Raw genomic sequence first — 16,304 nt, forward strand, 5'->3', positions numbered from 1 at the left:
GCCAGTTCAAGGCAGAAGGTGGTTTTCTTTCTCTACTATAAAAAGAGTTTTGGGTCACGGGTGGTTGCCTTCTCACTGTGCTTTTAAAAGAAGAAAGAAAATGCTGTCCGTTTGCTGGGAGCAAAAATGTGTTCTTTTTCATCCGAAACCATTCCTTGCATTTCACTAAATATTACCGAGCATCTCACAAGTAGCCTATTGTCTTACCTATCTGCAACAGTAAACTGAATGCATTAGGAAAACCTCTTCAGGCTGGTGGAACCCAGCAGCCTAGGAAGCTTTGGGGAATAAAATATCTGACAGCAGGTGGCCTAAGTAGACCAGCAGTATGGCTATACATAGGAACTGCCACTTAACAAGTTAGGGCAGTGTGTCCCATAGCTTGTGGGGAGTTGGACACATTCTACTCCCTTTAGACTCTCTGGGCTATAGAGGAAAAACAGGCATTTCATCATGTCCTATGCCTCCTTAATCATGTGATTTTAAGTTGTTCTAAGACATAACAGTTTCATGTGAAGGAGTACAAGTGGCAGTCCCAGGACGTACTGGGCCATTGACCCACTGTTCATATGTCAGTAGTCTCCTTGTCCTTTGTGACATAGTCAGTTACCATGGTAACCAGTAGCCAAAGTTTATTAGTGCTTGTTAGTATTTAAAAGTTGATTTATAAGCATATAAATAATTGGCTGCTCATTAACAGGTGGGGCTCCTGAACTCAGCTGCCTTTGGCAATTATCTACAGGATTCAAGAGTTGTGCTCCTGTCCTCCGCAGCTGCCTGCCTGTTTGGCTCAGAGAGTATCAACCTTGAAAACAAGGCAAAGAGAAAACAATCCATCAGTGGGGTAGGTGGAGCAGACCTTATGACTGATATTGGTTGCTTGCCTAGCAGAGTGCACAGGAGCAGATGGGAGGGAGTACAGGTTGCCCACTTTCAATTTTTCCTTCAGAAAATGTACATACTATATCCTGAAAACCCTTGTTTCTCAGCAAATTCATTAGGAATGTAGCCAGACTTACATATAAGTTGTTTATACTGGAAGAGCCCCTTGTCTAAAAATACCTCCCTGAACCAACAGTCACAGGATCTGAAAGTGCATCAGAATAGATGTATTATTTTCAGTGGTGTGTGTGTGTGTGTGTATGTGAAAGAGAGAGACTGAGAGTGCTAGACAGAGTTGTATATTGTTTGGGGGTATTAGAGGAGAATCAAGCTGAGAGAAATGGAGTTTATTTCAATACTCCCAATGGTAGGAAACATGCTAACCTTGCAGCTGACCACTTTTTTGGTAATTGGAAAGCCGTTTGATAGCCCGAGAAAACCAAAGAAAACAGTTTGTGGATCAGAGTCACAGTTTTTCCAGATTGCCATTTTGACAAGCTAGACCTGACTTAGATGATTCTGGGGTTTTGGTTTGGTTTGGTTTCTAATTTTTAAAGACCTTTTTCCACTTCTAATTTTTTCCCACAGTTTTAGAGCTTTGAATAGTTGTTAATAAAAAGATACACTTATTGAAGCACACCATGCATTCATCTTCCTAATCTATATAGCTTACTAGTACTATTATTATTATTATTACTTATTGTTATTTTGACTTGAGGTATATGAGAAGAAGGGAGAGGGGAAAATGGGAAGATAACTGGAAGATACCACAATGGTAATAAAATGTAAGAAGAGAGATTTTGAAGAGGGAAAGGCTTTAAAGAGAGAGATTAAGAAGAGAGAAAAACTGAAGGCTAAAAAAAATGTTCCATCTGGTTTCTGCAGCTTCTTCCTTTCATTTATAGACAATATCAGGAGCTGAGAACAAGACACAGTCGACCAGCACTGCTTGAGGAATGGCATAAAGAAAGGTAAGAGAATCAGCTGTGCATTGCCCTGTAGGGTATTTCATCAACTCCAGGAGGTATACAGACCAGCGATGACAGTGTCTATCTCAATGCCAGAGGGGTTGATTACCCCTTCAATTGTTTCAATTTATATAACAGCACATTTTCTCCCCAACTCAACTAAGTGCCTAATTCCACTGTTGAAGCACCTAACTCACCAGTAACTTTGAAAGTGTTATTCAGGTTGATTAAACACCGCTCTATCTATGGAAATACATTTTGTTTTAATAATTGGTAGTGGTTTTTAATTCTACCCTCTACAAAGTGTGTGTGTGGGGGTAATTATCTTGATCCTCTATCTTGCTGAGATTTTTGAACACATTCTACACTTTCTGAAGAAAACTCTATTACAAATTAAAAAAAAGTAACAGGCATTCATATAATTTTTACTATGTTTCAGGCATCGCTCCAAGTACTTTATATAACTCACGTAATCCTCAAAAAAATTTACAAATTGGGTATCATTACTATCCCCTTTTTTACATGTGAGGAAACAGAAGGTCAAAAAAAACTTGCTTAAGAATATAGAAAGGAGGAAATTAATAACAGACCTAGAATTTGAAAACTTAACGCAGGACAGCCTGCTCTTCTGCATTCCTTTGTTCCATTAACAAATGTATTGAGTTCCCATAGCTCGTGTGAACTCAATATTATGAAGTAGGAAGTTATAAGAGAATGTAACTCTCACCATAACAAGCAAAACAAATCACGTGAGGTACTATATTAATTTTCCCGAACCCCTGAGAAAAGCAACATTGAAAGGCTCTTTAAATAAGCTAAACTCCAGTGATGAATACTTCCATAAGAGAAAAGACATACAAAGCTACTCTCCTTGGCTGACTAGCAAGAAAAGCAAACTTTCTCCACAGACAGAAAATCAGCAGAATCTTTAACAAAATTTTAAGGCCTGTATGTGGGCTGCCAAGAAAGACTGGGATTCTGAGACTCTAGTGAAGTCACAGAGTAAATGTCCACTCACCAATTCTACTGCCTGGGTCTTTACTGAATGTTCAGGGGCAGTTCTCCACAGGCTTGAAGGCAGGGGAGGAGAATCGAGGGGGATAAATTTCAGCTCAAGATTTCAGCTTCTAAGAGCTGGAGACAGACAGTGTTCTGAGAAGGACTGCTCTGAGGCATTCTGGGAAGAGAAAGATCTTCCTGGGCATACAAAGTCTTAGTAGGACTGGAAGAGAGCAAAGAAAACTTCCTAGAAATACGAAGAGCTATAAAAGCAGAAACCTTCATGTTTTAAAGAGCTAGCACTGGGCAGAGAAGCATAGAAATCTATGGATCTCACTAGTGCTAAGACCCCAAGTCTGCAGGGTTTCATTCTAATTCCACTTCTAAAACATTTAAAGCCTGCTTTCTAAAGCTGCAACAAATCCCAAACATATCTCAACTAAAGACCAGATTTATTTAGCTCTCCGCTCCAGATCTTTTCTAGACATAAATGATTTACATCCATTTTGTATAGTTTCCTTACACAAAATATCCTTAGCACCGTAAAATTTGCATGACAAATAAGAAATGTAAATCATGGCCAAAAGAGAATCTATGGAGAGAAGCAGACACAGAGATGACCCACATGTTGGAATTTTAAATAAAATATGTATAATAAAAAATCTAAAGGAGCAAGTAGAAAAAGTAGGCAACGTGAGTAAAGAGATGGGGGATTTTAGCAAAAACATAACTATATTAATCAAAAATCTACTGAAAATTCCAGAAAAGATGCAATACCATAAATGAAGGACTCATTAGATGGATTTAACAGCAGACTGGAATCTGAAAAGAGTAAGTATCCTGGAAGGCAGGTCAACAGAACTCCTGGTACTGCTTGTGCTCACTGGTTCAAGTGAGGGCCTGGACCTCTTTGTGAAGCAGCAACTGAGAATCATGTGGCACATATCATGGCAAATGAAGAGCCCAAGGAAGGAGTCAAGATTGGGAACAAGGATCATGTTAATTTGAAGGTGTTTGCTCTGGATGGTTCTGTGGTGCCATTTAAGATTAAGAGGCACAGGGCACTTGGTAAACTAATGAAAGCTTATTGTGAACAATAGGCTTGTCAATGAGCTTTGTCAATGAGGCAAATCAGATGCCAAAGGGATGGGCAGGCAATCAATGAAACAGACATTCCTGCACAGTTGGAGATGGAGGATGAAGATACAATTAATGTGTTCCAGCAGCAAACAGAAGGTGTTTATTAAAAACGGAACCTGCTACTTTACTCCAGAACTCTGTTCCTCCAGACCAAAAGGACAACCTCAATTAGAAAACTGCAATCTGCTTCCACCTCATCCTGACTACTACAGTAGAGTTCTCTCAATTCTTTCGTTTTCCCTTTCCCCAATCCTTTATTGCACATTAAGTAACTGGTGTATATAGACAAGCATATTGCATTTAACTAAATGGCCAATGATATGTTTTGGTCAATACCAAATGGAGATGAGATAGGGAAAAATTCTGATTTTATGAAAATATCCCCTTCTCCATTTGTGGCATTCAGCTCCTATTTTTATATCTCAGTAAATTATTTTGCTCTCAAAACAAAACAAAAAACAACAACATAAAAATCCTTGCATACTTTGTTTGATTGGAAAATTTCCATGCTTTCCATTTATTACTATAAAACCAAGGACAATTTTATAACTTTTTTGTACATAGTTTTACCATGTAGGATGATCTGTCTTAAGTAGGAATAAATTAATCTAAAAGAAGATTCCTAGATATTTTTTCAAGTATTCCATTGTTTAAATAAATCTTGTTTAAAATGAACAAGACAAAATAGATCAAGAGAAGTCATCTAAACTAAAGCCAAAAAAAAAAAAAAAGAGAGAGAGAGAGAAGTGTTTGAGATCTGTAGGACAATATCAAACCCACCATGAGTATAGAAAAAGAAGATGCAGAATAGGGTAAAAAAACATTTAAAGAAATATAGCAGAGAATGATTGAAATGCTTGAAAGATGTTAACACACATCTGATACTCAGTGGACCTCATGCAGAGTACTACAAAACAAAAAATGCCTAAACTCTTCATAGTTAAATTGCTGAAAACAAAATTTAATAATTTAAAAGCAGTCACCAAAAAAATAGACACATTACCTTCAATGGTACAATGTGAATGATGGTTGATTTACCACTAAAAATAATTGGAGAATATATTATTGGAGAAAGCAATAATATAAAGTGCTAAAAACAAAAGTCAACCTAAGAATATTATATATAGATCTATCTCTCCTTTTAAAAAGAGGGCAAATAAAGTCATTTCAGAGAACAAAACTTCAGGGAATTTGCCTCCAGCAGCCCTGTACCATAAGAGATGCTAAAAGTAGTTCTTCAGAAATGAAGTTTTTCAGAAATGAAGAGAAATGATGCCGAATGAAACCCCAGATCTGCAGGAATGGATGAAACACATAAGATAAAGTAAATATCTGGGAAAATATAAAAGATCTTTCAACTTATGTCTGTATTTATACCTATGTGTATTTTTAAAAGACTCGAAAGCATTTAAAAGAAAATAATAATAATATATCAAATATATTTAGGGATTTTTAGCATATGTAAAAGTAAAATGTAAGAAATGAAGTGTATGAAAGATAAGAAGATGGCAAAAACCCCCACTAAACTGTTTGCAATATAGCATAATATCATTTGAAGATAGGCTATAATGACTCTAAGATTCATATTATAAAATCTGAACCTACACTCTCCAATAGGGTAATCAGTAGCTACATGTTGATATTTAAATTTAGTTAAAATTAATTAAATTAAATTAAATTAAATTAAAAATTCAGTTCCTAAGTTACAGTAGCCACATTTCAAGTGCTATGTAAGTACATATCTCTAGTGGTCATCATATTGGATTGAACAGATATAGAAGATTTCCAGTTATTTCAGACATCACTGCTCTAGATAAAGCATAAAAATACAACACAAAGATAGAAATCTAAATACTAAATGTAGGAGTAGAAATGGAATACCAAGGGGCGCCTGGGTGGCACAGCGGTTAAGCGTCTGCCTTCAGCTCAGGGCGTGATCCCGGCGTTATGGGATCGACCCACATCAGGCTCCTCTTCTATGAGCCTGCTTCTTCCTCTCCCACTCCCCCTGCTTGTGTTCCCTCTCTCGCTGGCTGTCTCTATCTCTGTCAAATAAATAAATAAAATCTTAAAAAAAAAATGGAATACAAAAAAAAAAAAAAAAGAATGTGTTTAACCTCAAGGAAGGCAGGAAGAAAATCCCACAGAGAAATTTTTTATAATGCGATTAATAAAAACCAAATGTGAAGATAGGAGATTAAAATAGAACTATATCAATAATTACATTAAATGTTAATAAACAAAACATTCCATGTAAAAGCCAGAGATAATAAGATTATATAAAAAAGACATAACTCTATAGATTTTATGTGTAAAGGCAGAACAATTGAAAGTAAATGTGTAAAAAAAAGTACCAAACACTAAGATTAAGAAATTTTAATTATATAAGTAAGATTTGTTGTGTTAAAAATACTATTTAAACACTAAGATTAAGAAATTTGTTGGCCATCTTAATATCAGACTAAGGTGATTTCAAGGGAAAGAATATTACTGGAGAAATAAAGAAACATTTCATAATTATAAAGGGGTTGACTCATCAAGAAGTTATAACAATTCTAAAAGTGTATGTACCCAGTAACAAGATTTCAAAATACATGAAGCAAAACTTGACAGATTAAATGGAGAAGTAGACAAATCCATGTTTGCGGTCAGAGATTATACATAACCATCCCCCAACAACTGTATATGTATAATTCTACCCCAACCACTGTACACAGTCTTTGTATGTGCACATAAATTACCCACCAAAACAGACAACCAACTAGGCTATAAAAAGTCTCAAAAATATTAAAGAATTAAAATCATATAGAATATAGTCTTTGGATATAATGGTATCAAATTAGAAATTGATTTTTAAAAGCTATATAAAAAATCCTAAAGTATTTGGGATTTCACAACAAATTTCTAAATAACCCATAGGTCAAGAAGAAATCAAAAGGAAAATTAGAAAAGGCCACAAAATGAATGACAATAAAAACATAGTATATAAAAATCTGTATGGGGCGCCTCGGTGGCGCAGTCGTTAAGCGTCTGCCTTCGGCTCAGGGCGTGATCCCAGCGTTCTGGGATCCAGCCCCACATCGCGCTTCTCCACTAGGAGCCCGCTTCTTCCTCTCCCACTCCCCCTGCTTGTGTTCCCTCTCTCGCTCGCTGTCTCTCTCTGTCAAATAAATTAATTAATTAAAAAATATGTATGATTCAGCTAAAGCTGCATTAGAAGAACATTTAGAGTTTAAATGTTTATAGTAGAAAAGAGGAATAATTTAAAAATAAATAAGACTTCCATTTTAGAAGGTAGACAAAACAGAGCAAATTAAGCCCAAAGGAAATAGAAGAAATAATGGAGACAAAAATATAAATCAACAAAATATAAAACAAACAACAGGTAATCAAATGTTGAAAGTGGAATCATTAAAAAGATTAACAAACTTGACAAATTTCTAGTAATATTAATCAAGAAAAAAAATACAATTACATCAAGGATGAAAAGGGACATTACTAGAGATTGCAAAAAATAAAAGGATAAAAAAATCTTTATGCCAATAAATTCTACGAATTAGATGAAATGGAAACATTCCTTGGACAACACATTTATTTAAACTGATGTAATAAGATAAGAAACAGGCAATCTAAATAGCCTCATGACTATAAAATAAATTGAGTTCATAATCAAAAACTTTCCCCCAGTTATTTCAGGCTCAAATGGCTTCACCGAAATTTTATCAAGTATTTAAGTAAGGTATAATGCCAATTCTACATAAGTTCTTCCAAAAACTGTAAGAGGAAGAAACACTATTCAACTAATATGGTCTGATACCAAACCTTGGCAAATATAAGAAAAATTTTATAGACTAATATCTATTATGATCACAGATGCAAAATCTTAAAAGCATAGAAACAGCCTGAGTACAGCAAGCAGAATCACAGTGATGCATCATGAACAGATGGATTTTATACCAGGTATGCAAATGTGGTTCAACATTTAAAAAATTCATATAATTCACCATACAAACAGAATAAAGAGAAAACAACAACAACGAATACCCCCCATATAATCATCTCAATCGATGTAGAAATACGGCTTTCCTAGTACTTTCCCAAAGAAGAATGCCCTCTCTCATCATTTCTATTTTATATTTCCCTGGAGTTTCCCTTCTGTACAACGGGTCAGGGAAAATAAATAAAAGCCTAACAATCTAAAAGAATAATTAAAGCTGTGGTATTTGCAGGCAAAATAATTGTAAATATAGAAAACCTTTATAGAATCTACAAAAGGAGTAGGACTAAGTAAAGTCAGTGAAACTGTAGAATTCAAGTTCACAAAAAATCAAGTGTTTCTATATACAAACAAACAAAAATTAGAAAAAAGTAAGATTATTTACAATATCATTAAAAATACTGAATATATAAACAATCTACTGAAAAAGATGCAAGATGTCCACAATGAAACTATAAAACACTGTTGAGATATTTGACTCAAGTGAAGAGCTATGCCTATGTTTACTGACAAAATTTAATATTTTAAGGATGTGTTTTTCTCTCTTAATTGGTCTATAGACTTAATGTAATACCTCTCAAATTTCCAACAGGGTATTTTGCAGATATTGACAAACTGATTCTAAAATTTGGGTAGAAATAAGAAGGATTTAGAATAGCCAAAACAACTTTTTAAAGAAAGCTAAAGGACTTAACACTATCTACTTCAAGACTTATTACAAAGCTACAATAAGCAACAGACTGGAATAATTGACTTAAAGAATTAACATATAGATCAATGAAAAATAAGAAAGTCCAGAAATAGACCCACACATATAAAGTCAATTGATCTTCAGATAAAGCACCAAGTTCATTCAATGGAAGAAAGAAAAACCTTCTTAACAAATGATATTGGAACAACTCAACCCTTATACTCCATAAATAAAATATTAATTTGAGATGAATCTTAGATTTAAATTCATAAAGCACGGAAAAAAATAAGAATAATATCTTTGTAACCTTGGGAGTAGGCAAAGATGATTTCAACAGGGCACAAAATCAGTAACTCTAAAAGAAAAAAAATAAATTGAACTTCATCAAAATTAAAATGTACATCTCATTAAAAGAAGCATTAAGAAAATTAATAGGCAAAAAACAGACTGGTAGAAAGTTTTCATAATACATCTATTTGACAAAGAACTCATATTCAGAATATTGGAGAAACCCTATAATACAGTAAGGAAAAGAAAAATAATAAAAAGGCACACCCCATTACAAAATGGTTAATGACTTGAATACATATGTCACAAAGAAATACAAATGGCCAACAAGTGCAAGCAAATGTGTTCAAAATGTCCAAGAAAGTCCAAAAAAAGCCTGTCAAAGAATGTTTATAGCAACTTTCATATCCATAATTACACAAATATCTGCCAACTGAATGAATAAGCAAAATGTGTTATAGTCATGCAATAAAATGCTACTATATAAAAGGAGAAACTACTGATATAGGCAAAAACATAAATAAATTTCAAAAACATTATGAAGAGTGAAAAATCAGCCACAAAAACATGACTCGATTACTTTATTTATATTACTTCCAAGAATAGATAAAACTAATCTATGGTGATAGAAATCAGAAAGCGGTCACCTCTGTGGGTGGGGAGGATGAAGGGGAGATTGACCATAAAATGACGAGAGGGAATTTTCTGGGGTATCATAGATGACATTATTAAGAAAAAGAATAGGCATGACACAGACTGAGGAAAAGTTTTCATAATACATATATCTGACAAAAGACTCATATACAGAATATTTGTATTCTGTACTTGGTTACATTCTATACATGGTTAAATAAAATGACTAAAATTCATTAAACCAAATACTTAAGATCTGTACAAATTATTATATGTAAATTACATCTCAATATATATATATGGACCAGTGCCACACTGTGCAACTCATTGGAGATACAGTGATGATCAAGACTGTTCTCATAAAATTAAAAAATCCAATAAATGGTCTTTTTTAAGGCTGTCCAAGGACCTACCTCAACCACATCCTTCTCTCTGTTGTCCACATACTCAACTATTTTTTGGTATATAATATAATGAAAGTGTGCTGCATAAACAAATCAGGAGTCCTGAGTTTTATTCACATTTCTGTCCTTGACTAGCTTTGTCACCTTGAGTAAGACATTTATCCTTATAATGCTTACCTGCAAAATAAAAGGTGTCAGTCCAATATCACTTTAAGCCCTCATCTTTATTGGTTTTCATTCTTATTAATACACTAATGATGGTTATCATCTCTTTACTGTGAAGCTGTAAACTTGAGGGGAAAACTGTACATCATGGGAGGAGACAGCCCCAATTTCTTGACCATAACATGGTTCCTTCATCACTTGCCAGTGTGTGGTGTTGCCACTGAGCCCTTTCTGGTGGGGTAAACTGAGAGTTTAGAGAAACTGAGATCTGACTAGTCTGGCCTTTATTTGAATTCTAATTCGTTTTTTTTAAATGGCTTTTTCAGTTATGTTAATTTTGCAAGTAACCGACCCAGAACTCAAATCTCCAAATCAAAAGACCCCCATTGCAGAACAGCCTTTTTAGTTTGCCAGGTACACCAATCCATCTTGTTTTTTAAGTGAATTATTTAAGATTCAGAGACAGGACAGAATCTAAACTCTGTATGCCCATAAACCTTTCTCTCTTACAAACATTTAGAGAGCATGCAAGAGTAAACTGCTCTTTTATGAGGTCTGCAGAGGAACATAATACATAACTTGCTTTTGTTGTGTTTTTAAAATTTTGCCTTTCTCCCGAATTGCTTAAACACTTTTTGGTTAGAGAAAATAAGCCTCAGTATGGCCAAACCGTGACCCAAAACCTCATTCCACACTCCATGCTGCTCACTTTCTCTGGAATCTGTAACCTCTTCTTTTCAGTCTTCCTTCTATTCGTCCAAAGCTTTCCTTTGTTTTGTGCACAGTCTTAAATTTACTTAGGCCAGTCTTTTTCTCTACCAGCCTATACTCATAACTCCTTAACATGTTAACATTTTACAATATCATCAATTCATTCATTAACTCATTCCATAAAAACTTACTGAAGTAAAACAAAACAAAACAAAAAGCAAAAAACAGAAACATGCAAGATTCTATGTAGGTGCCGAGAAGAATCTCCCTGCCACCCTGGGGTTTATATGCTAAGATTTACATATATAGTCTATATTTTTAAATATATAGTCTAATATTTTTTTTTAAAAAGAATTAAATGTGTGCTTTTTTTCTTGATTAAGTCCTCTTACAACCTTTTGACTTGGTCTGTGAGTGTGGGCTTAGATTTGCTTTTCAGTGCCCCTTGATTCAATTTATCAAAGCACACGAAGCTTCTAAGCTGCCAACTACCACTAAGACTTCAGAGTGACATGCTTCTTGCTTAAAAAACAGTTTCTCAGAATTCTAAAAATATATCCCCAGGATCTCCCTGTCAAAGTAGTAAACAGAAAAACAACTGGGGGGAAATCAGGATATGTATGGTCAGTGTTCTGTTCCTTTTGTGGTTTTCTGCTTCTAACTTTTTTGCTTTTAATTCCTCCATTCATGTATTGATTGGTTCATTCATTGATTTCGAAATATGTATTTAGTGCCTACAATGAGCCAGGGAGTATACTAGATGAGTAACACTTAATCCTTGTCTTAAAGGGGCTCAGAATCAAAAATTCTATTTCAAACTGTTTTGACAGAGCAAACATGACTGCCCTTGCCAATTGAAAAAGTGGATTTTTTCCCACTGTTCAAGCATATATTTTAAATAAAGATTAAAAAATATTTAAAGGTAAAAAGACATCTCTAATGGTGAGATATTTTACTAAATAGTCTCTGGGGTGAGTGTGTGCACATATGCGTGTCTATGTATGTGTGTGTGTATATATTGCCTTACATTTCTCTTAGTATCATATTCCTACAGAGACCTTTTCAAACTACCTTTGATATAAACTGCATTCTAAAATAGCCTTTAAAATAAACAAAAAATGACAGAAAATAATTTTTAGACAAGATATTGCATGAATTTTTTTTTTAAAGATTTTATTTATTTATTCGACAGAGATAGAGACAGCCAGCGAGAGAGAGAACACAAGCAGGGGGAGTGGGAAGAGGAAGAAGCAGGCTCATAGCGGAAGAGCCTGATGTGGGGCTCGATCCCACAACGCCGGGATCACGCCCTGAGCGGAAGGCAGATGCCTAACCGCTGTGCCACCCAGGTGCCCCTGCATGAAATTTTTAAAGTACAGATTTAAAATGTCTTCACTGCATCCTCTGACAACCCGAAATACAAATGATGCCAACACACACAACAGACACACACACACACACACACACACAAACACCCCACATTCAATTTGGAAGACGGTGGCAATATTTTTTGTTTATTTAATTCACATAAAAAATGTTTCATTATTATGGATAGTAACAAGTATTCCTATTCCTCAATGAGTATTTATTGTGTTGAATCTTCTTTAACAATCCATTCCATCAACACTAAGAGCTAGTTACTGGTATTATCTACATTTATAGGTGAGAAATCTAAGGAAAATCAATGTTAAAGAACTTGACTTGCTAAATATTTAGTACAAAATATAATATAATAAAATTTGATAGAAAAGACACAAAACCTGCCTAAAAGAATCTTTAATAATTAACAATTATTTTAAAATCATGAATTGTAGTAAAAAGTTATGAAAAGTTGTTTAAAGGACATGACTTTTTTCCCTGGCTAAAGTGTGCCTTTGGGAAATTTTTATTTCCTTGTCTTCATCTCCCTCTTGGCATTTACCAATCCTGAATTTCTCCTTGTTTTCTCTCTTCACTTCTGCAATTGGAAAGCATTAAATGACTGCTGAGCAGCCCATCTCTCCCTATTCTAAAGAGCCCCCTTGCCTCTTGGGAGACATATAATATGTTGTACTCGTTTGGATACATAAAAAAAATAAACAAATAAATAAAAATAAAATTACAAAAAAGTACTACTTATTTAGTTTTCTACTACTGGAAATAGTCCTCTAATCTTTTCGTTATTAATTAAAGGTATGAAAAGTTTTAAAAAAGTATAACAATCTCAGTCATTTTTCCATAAATCCCCATGCTATCTCATTTTGCATTCCTATAAGACTTCTGTCCTGTCTTGTTCTGTGGAGTTTCCCTGTGCCCTTTGTCATTTTTCCATGGTGTCCTTATCTACTTATGCTATGAGCTCTTCTACTAATCCTCTTCTTATACCCATTATATTCCAATATTATTAGCCTGGTTTCTTTTGACACAAAAGCTTAAAAGCCACTGCCTATTTCTGTCTGTGTTGCCAACTTTTCATGTCCCTGTCATAGTGACACGTTAAATCTCTGACAGCAAATGTCAAAATCTCCCAAACTGCACTGTAGACCAACTTCAGCTAAATTTAATAAAGTATTGGGCAGCTATGATTAAAACAATTGGCACCCATGGGGAAAAATGGTATTAATGGGATCTAAATCCAAGATACTGGCTATTTCAAAAATGTAGGCTTGACTTTATATATTATGTTCAAAACAATTAGTTAGTGCTCTTGGCATTTTGATCAACAATTTTAGTGACTTTCTACATGTGAATGGGGGATTGGCTTGAGCAGGCTCTCCTAAAAGTTCAAGTATTTTCCATAGTTCCATAGCAAATAACAGAGCAGGGAAATAAAATAGAAAATGTTAGAATGTGAAAAGTAGTTAAAAGCCTACTTAGTCCTTATTCTCTACCAATTACCTACAAACTTTTGACTTTTACTTTCTAATCTTAATACCCTTACTCCAAAGACAAAACTCTCATTCTCTCCTCTGTTTTTTATTCCCTTGGCATTTTAAAATATTCTTTCTTTTTAATTGCTAGTAAATACTGAATGAATTTCCTTTTGGAATAGGGATCTGAGCAGATTTGTACAACTTAACTACAAAACCTCAAAACAATCTTTTAAAATGTTTTCTGAACCTTGGCTCAAAAATAGGTTTTTCTCTATTTAACCTTTAAAAAATGGTTTCAAATGTAAAAGGACAAAGTGATTCTTAAACACAGCCACAGTGACATCTGCCAAAAGCTAAAAATATCTCATTGGTTTAACAGGCCAAATTCGTAGTCCCTACGAAGTCCTAATGTTATTGTGAATGCCCTATGATGGGTTACATGGGTAAAGTGATGTGTTTGTAGAATTACATGGTAATTCAAAGAGACACTGATAAGCTATATTTTGCACTTTTGTTCCAGATGCAGGAAGGAAACATTTAATCCATCTAATTTGATCCAAAAAACTGTCTTGATGACATTTGGAAGGATTTAATGACATTTCCTTGGTTCCAGCTCTACTATTCAGCCATACGTCATCATATATGATTAAGCTGTAACTGCAGACAGTTATAGGGCCCAATGCATCAAGTTCACAATTAAGATAAAAAAAAACCAAAAAACACCACAACCAAAAAATAATTTTACAAAGTACTCCTTTCCCAATAATTGTGACTTGAAATGCTCTCTGTTCTCTGAGCTGTAAGGCAGTTCCTTGGATGGTGACCATCAGACTTGACTCACACTAGGATCTTTTCTAACTGCATTCATCTCCTAAATGCCTACCATGATACAGAAGTTACCAGATGTTGCATATAGTAACAAGGGTATAAAAATGTAGGACTCAGTGGTTGCACAATGAATCAAAGGGAGCCATAACAGACCACTGCATAAATAATGGGCCAGCGTTATGAGTGGAAATGTGTCCCCCCACATTCGTATGTTGAAGGTCTAACCCCCAGTACTTTAGATGTAACCTTATTTGTGAATAGGGTCACTGCAGATGTGATTAGTTAGAGAGGTCATCAGGGTGAACCCTAATCCAACATGACAGGTTGTTAGAAGGTAGAGGAGGGACAGTAAATTATACTCCAGACTGAGAAGGCACTTTGAGATTGAAAAATGACACAAGCCACTCCATACTATTTACAGATCTTTAGTCAGGGTAACTTAACTGACAAGGAGACTCAGGGAAAGGACTATTCATGGCAGCAGCATAGTTCCTTTCTGCCCCCATTCTCTGCCCAGTCCGGACCTTAATCCCCAGCTTTTATAAAGGAGAGCCAAGAGGGCGAGGTCAAAGGGTAGTTATCTCCAGTGGCATCATCTGTGAGCCGGAGGATCTCTACTAGGATCTAAAGTGGGGCCTTCTGTGCACCAGTCACCTCTACTGCTTATCTAAAGTGGAGCCTTCTCTGTGCCACTTTAGGGAAGATTAGAACAAGCCATCCCACATTCAGGTCAGAACATACATTAACCTCCTGGGGGCCTGGAACATGTAGCTATGAGGCAAGTCATTTCTCAGGCATGAACAAGATGGAGGGTCAAAGATGGAGTCATTGTTTTCAGCAGGTTTCTTTATAAAAAGGGGGGATTTGATTTACACATACACACAAGGGCATCATCATGTGAAGATGCAGGCAGTGATCGAGGTGATGCATCTACAAGCCGAGGAAAGTCAAAGACTTCCAACAAACCACCAGAAGCTGGGGGGGAGGAAGGGCAGCTTATCCCTCATAGCCATTAGAGGAACCAACCCTGAAGACACTTTGATGTCCTAGTTCTAGCCTTCAAATCTGTAAGACAATTTATTCAAGCCACTCAGTTTGTGGTACTTTGTTATGGTGCCCCTAGAAAACTAACATAGGCCGCTAAGTTGGGTAGATGGCTTGTGGACAACTGGTGCAGGTACAGATGTCAGAGAAGGACAGCCCGGTATAAAAGCTGAACAAACAGCCAGTGCCATGGCAGAAGTGCAGCCATGTTGACTGACCTTTCTTCCCTGTGGCAGGCAGAAGATTAGATCCCAAGTTCCCAGAAATCAAGGGATTCACAAGGTGGAAGCAAGGCTCAGACACCAGGAAGTGTAAGTAATGTGGAGAAATAGCAAGAGAAGAAGGCAAAAACAGCTGGTTCCTGTGAGAGAGCAGAGGCCAATAAAGCAACAAAGTAGGGCTCTGACACTAGGGTCTCAAATCCACCATAGCTTTATTACATAGGCAGTAGCGATCACTGGGAAAAGCCAATAAGGAGTTAAATCCAGATCAAATCTGTACTAGGAAGATTTCTGGCAATTGTGTGGAAAACACATAAAAATTTGAAGAGATTACATGCAGCAAGTATGTGACCTTGAGCTCATTACTTCAGCTTCCTTATCTGCAAAATGGAACCAAGTTTATAATCATTTCATTGGGTTTTTGTGAGAATGAAATGAGATAATCCATGCCCAGTGCCTCATATAGTAAGCCCTTGGATAA

The 16,304-nt window shown here is 35.5% G+C and overlaps 1 protein-coding gene across 1 annotated transcript; it reads left to right on the top strand.

Annotated features, from left to right (window-relative positions):
• The first annotated feature begins 3,796 nt into the window (after positions 1-3,796).
• Positions 3,797-4,096, top strand: LOC100481035 (small ubiquitin-related modifier 2-like). The gene is given in 1 exon segment (XM_034665574.1): positions 3,797-4,096. A coding segment is annotated over 1 exon segment (300 nt).
• Positions 4,097-16,304: the final 12,208 nt, after the last annotated feature.

Source organism: Ailuropoda melanoleuca, chromosome 1 (assembly GCF_002007445.2).
Source record: "Ailuropoda melanoleuca isolate Jingjing chromosome 1, ASM200744v2, whole genome shotgun sequence".
Lineage (NCBI taxonomy): Eukaryota > Metazoa > Chordata > Mammalia > Carnivora > Ursidae > Ailuropoda > Ailuropoda melanoleuca.